Genomic DNA, 4,492 nt, shown 5'->3' with positions numbered 1-4,492 from the left:
TACATCACTTGAGCTGCTGTCATTCGCATAATCATTTTCCAAGAGCAACTTTTCTTTGGGGATCATGTCTCAGCGCTGGGAATGATCCCACACGTTAGCAGTACCCTTTGTTTTTCTTGTTCTCCTTGTACTATTTTTCCGCGGTAGGAGAGGGGAGATGGATAGATAGGAAAATACGATGGATACACTTATAATTGCCCCCTCCATACCTAGTTTATTTTAGGGATTAAAGTGATCAACACAACATGAGAAAACACATATTCCGGCTGTTTAGTTGTTGGACGGTGCCAGCCTGGTCCATACGAGCGTGGCTGCACCGCGCGCACCTGGTCCGTACGAGCGTGGCTGCACCGCGCCTGCACGCGCGCGTACGCGCCGAGCGACTGTTTTTTACAGGCCTGGCTCGCTGTTGTTTCTTGCACCCACTCAGTCTGGTTATGCAGAGAAGTAAAACAAACAAAATATGTTTTCAAGATTTGTGGATGCAGTTTCTGCCCCGTACAACCAACCAAACGGACGGATTGTGATTCAACCAATCAGTCTTCTCTCGCTCATACCTGGACATCGCAATAAAGGAGAAATAATGACGGTAAAAGGAACAATTTAGTCTCTTTTTAGTCACCCCTCGAGTGATTAGAGACTAAAATGGTTTAGTCTCCTTTTAGAACATTCCAAACTCTAAAACTACTAGTTAGTAGCTAAAAATGGCTGAGAGATTTATAACGAGTCAGCTAATAGACAAACTAATTGTTAGCTATACCCCTAAATAGCAATTAGTTGTTAGCTACCTCAACTCAAATAAAACCAGCTAATAGGTCGTTGATGATCAAATTTTCCATGGTCGTTTCTATCTATTAGCTTATTAGAAAAAGAGACGGGTAGTAAGTACATTTAGCTTATTATAATAATCCATTAAATTTAGGTTTAGAGCAACCCTAACTAATAGTTAGTCAACTAATTCAACTAACAATTTATTAGTTGGCTAACAATTAGATATGAAGATTTGGAAATGGACCGGTCCATGTGTTTGATAATTTTGTGACTAAACAAATTAGTATCTAAACCAAACACATCTTTGGAAACACGTAAATGAGATGAGATGATTGGAAACACGCAAATGCGATGAACGTGGATAACCGAATTGTTAGGACAAATTTAACATTTTTTAAGATTTTAAAATAGACATATATGAAATTTGATGTCGATCTTTTTTTATGTTATCGAACGCGTTATTACAAATAAGAATATTTTTTATATAAATTGTTTTATACATTGTTTGCTCCCTACAACAACAATAAGGTGGAAATTATTCGAATTTGTATCGAATTTTATAACTATCATTTGAGAAGATAATGAACATGAGATTTATCTTTTATAAATATATATAAGCTTAATGTTAAAAGTAAAAATATAAATTTGTGTTATAGATCCTGTATCCTATTTATTCACAGTGGGGAAAAAGATAAAATATCTAAATAAGTATCCGTTTTCGTCTCAATCACCACAAAAGTAATGTTGCGGTAGGTTTACTTGCTCCAGAAGTGCTACCCGACTTTTCGAACCCCTCCTCGCAAAGTGAAGCAAATTTCCTTCCACTCTATCCATCCAGAACCCAACACACGGTCTCCAACCCCACTGACAATTTGGTCCCACATAGTCCATGGCCCCAGTAGTCGTGGGTATGGAAATGAAAATGGAATTGAATTGGGAAACGGAAACGGAAAAGGGAACCGGGAAAGTTACCCGGGCCGGGTGCAGATTTGCAGAAGCAGAGGCAACCACTGCACCAGTCCATCTCCATGATGACTCGCTCGCTTCGGCTGCAGAGGCAGGCGAGGCGAGCTCTTCGGCTGCTTGCTTTTGTTGCCTTCCTCCCGCTCCAATTTAATGCCACCACACCAGCCAGGAGTTGGGGCCGCGCATCAATGGCGTCACCTCTCGCATCCAGATCTCACACCTCGTCGTAGCTACTACCTTCGTCTCACTCCTCCTCGTCCCCTTGCTGTCGTTCGTTCGTTCCTTCTACCTCCATCTCCACTTCTCCACCTTGGGGTTCTTGGCGCACCATCCGAGAAATGCTGTTCTCCTTTTTCGGTTTTCCATTCTACAAGTGCCAGCCTTGCCTTGTCTCGGAGTGTTGACATCTCTACGTGCTCTGGCCCGCCATTAATTCCCTCCTCCCTCACACTGCTGCTGCTGCTGACCGAGGGCGCCTAGCCAGTCACGCACGAAATCCCAGCGTTCCAATTCAAACACACCCTTCCTTCTTGGCTACTCCTCTCGACGACGCGACCGGAGCGGAGGGAGTCATGGTGGCGGAGCCGCTGGTGCACAAGGTGCTCTCCATGGCGACGTCGTCGTCCTCCTCCTCCAAGAAGGCGCGGCCGGCGGCGGCGAGCGCCAACAAGGGCGGCGCGGCTGCGGCGGGCGACGGCAGGCTGGGCATCCTGTCCCTGGAGGTGGCCAACGCCATGTCGCGCGCGGCGAACCTGTACCGCTCGCTCTCCGACGCCGAGGCGGCGCGCCTGCTCGGGCCGCTCTGCCTCGGCTCCCGCGCCGTGCGCGCGCTGGTCCCGGGCGACGACGCGCGCCTCCTGGCGCTCGCGCTGGCCGAGAAGCTCGACGCGCTGAACCGCGTCGCGGCCGTGGCCTCGCGCCTCGGCCGCCGTTGCACGGCGCCGCCGCTCGTGGGCTTCGACCACGTCTACGCTGACCTCCTCGCCGGCCGCTCCGGCGCCACCGGCGCGCTCTTCGCCGTGGCCTCCGCGTCCGACGCCGCGTCGCTCGTGCGCAGGCTCGACCGCCTCGCGGCCGCCACCGCGGCTCTCTACGCCGCGCTCGAGGCGCTCACCGAGCTGGAGCAGTCGGCGCGGAAGCTGCCCACCGACGAGGCCCGCCGCGCGCTGGAGCAGCGGGCGCGGTGGCGCCGCCACGACGTGCGCCGCCTCAGGGACGCCTCGCTCTGGAACTGGACCTACGACAAGGCCGTGCTCCTGCTCGCGCGCGCCGCCTGCGCCATCTACGCCCGCATCCGCCTCGTGTTCGGCGACCCCATGCTGGGGCTCGACCTGCTGCTGGCCACGCCGTCCAGCGAGTCGTCGAGGCAATGCGACCAGAGCCGGCGGCTCTCCGGTCCAATAACAGCAAACTCAGGCCCCGTCCGAAGCGATCTCAGTGATTGCGGCAACTCAGGGCCGGTTTCCAGAGTCGATCCGGACATGTCGCGGCCAGTGAATCTTCGGTCAGGCTGTGGAGCGAGCCCGGGGAAGATGCTCATGGAGTGCTTGAGCCTGAGCAGCTCGGCGTCATGGAACGATGGGTTCGAGGACGAGTTCCTGGAAGATTCCAGCCGCATCAGCACGATCAGATCAGGGATGCTGGTGCCATTCAGCAGCGAGCAGGGGCTGTCGACAACGACGACGATGACGACAACGCCACCATCCAAGAGTGGCAGGATTACCAGAAAGGCGGCGCGGTTCGGGCCCAAGAGCACGGTGACATCACTGGCGCCGCCGTCCACAGTCGGCGGCTCCGCTCTCGCGCTGCACTACGCGAACGTCGTCATCATCATCGAGAAGCTGCTCCGGTACCCGCACCTCGTCGGCGAGGAGGCGCGGGACGACCTGTACCAGATGCTGCCGTCGAGCCTGAAGGCGGCGCTGCGGAGGAGCCTGAAGACGCACGCGAAGAGCGTGGCGATCTACGACGCGTTCCTGGCGCACGACTGGCGGGAGGCGCTGGAGAAGACGCTGGCGTGGCTGGCTCCGATGGCGCACGACACGGTCCGATGGCAGGCCGAGAGGAACTTCGAGCAGCAGCAGATCGTGATGAAGGGGAACGTGCTGCTGCTGCAGACCCTGTATTTCGCTGACCGGGAGACGACGGAGGCGGTGCTCTGCGAGCTGCTCGTTGGCCTGAATTACATCTGCCGGTACGAGCAGCAGCAGAACGCCCTGCTCGACTGCTCCAGCAGCCTCGACTTGGATGACTGTGTGGAGTGGCAAGTTCAGTAGGGAAGACGATCGTTTTAAAATTCTTGGCGGTACATATCGATCTTGTTGAATCCTTGTGTGAAGCAACATGAAAACAGGTTTTGTTACTTAGTAAACTCGCATCAAACGTGTATGATTGAAGATGTTTTTTTTCAGCGACTAGAAGAGAAAAAAAAAAGAATTATGTGATATGGAAATCTAGTCAGTCAACGTGCTGGGTGGTGTCCTATGTTTAACCTCTTGCGTTGCTTACTTAGTCATTTGTTTTTCGTCAGCTTGGGGCTTTGCAGAAAGCACATCGGGGAAAGCTAAGATACTGTTGAGCACCGACTGTAGGCCGGACCGAATCGGTTAGTGTTCTAAATTTTTTTTGGATTTGTTAGTAAAATTTCGATAACCGATTTGTAACAGATCTAAACCTAAACTCTTTAAATAGATGAAGCGATACGGTCGATTGAACCCACACAATCGATCCAATCAAATCTTTTTATCAAATTTAC

General features: G+C 52.2%; 1 protein-coding gene across 1 annotated transcript; it reads left to right on the top strand.

Annotated features, from left to right (window-relative positions):
• The first annotated feature begins 1,823 nt into the window (after positions 1–1,823).
• On the top strand, positions 1,824–4,189 carry LOC103648830 (uncharacterized). The gene has a single exon (XM_020548376.3). It carries the CDS (start codon positions 2,310–2,312, stop codon positions 4,011–4,013), a length of 1,704 nt encoding a protein of 567 aa, XP_020403965.1. The 5' UTR covers positions 1,824–2,309; the 3' UTR covers positions 4,014–4,189.
• The last annotated feature ends 303 nt before the right edge of the window (positions 4,190–4,492 follow it).

Source organism: Zea mays, chromosome 2 (assembly GCF_902167145.1).
Source record: "Zea mays cultivar B73 chromosome 2, Zm-B73-REFERENCE-NAM-5.0, whole genome shotgun sequence".
NCBI classification, from domain to species: Eukaryota; Viridiplantae; Streptophyta; class Magnoliopsida; order Poales; family Poaceae; genus Zea; species Zea mays.
The sequence above is the reverse complement of the archived record's forward strand: the minus strand, read 5'-3'. Positions and strand labels throughout refer to the sequence as shown.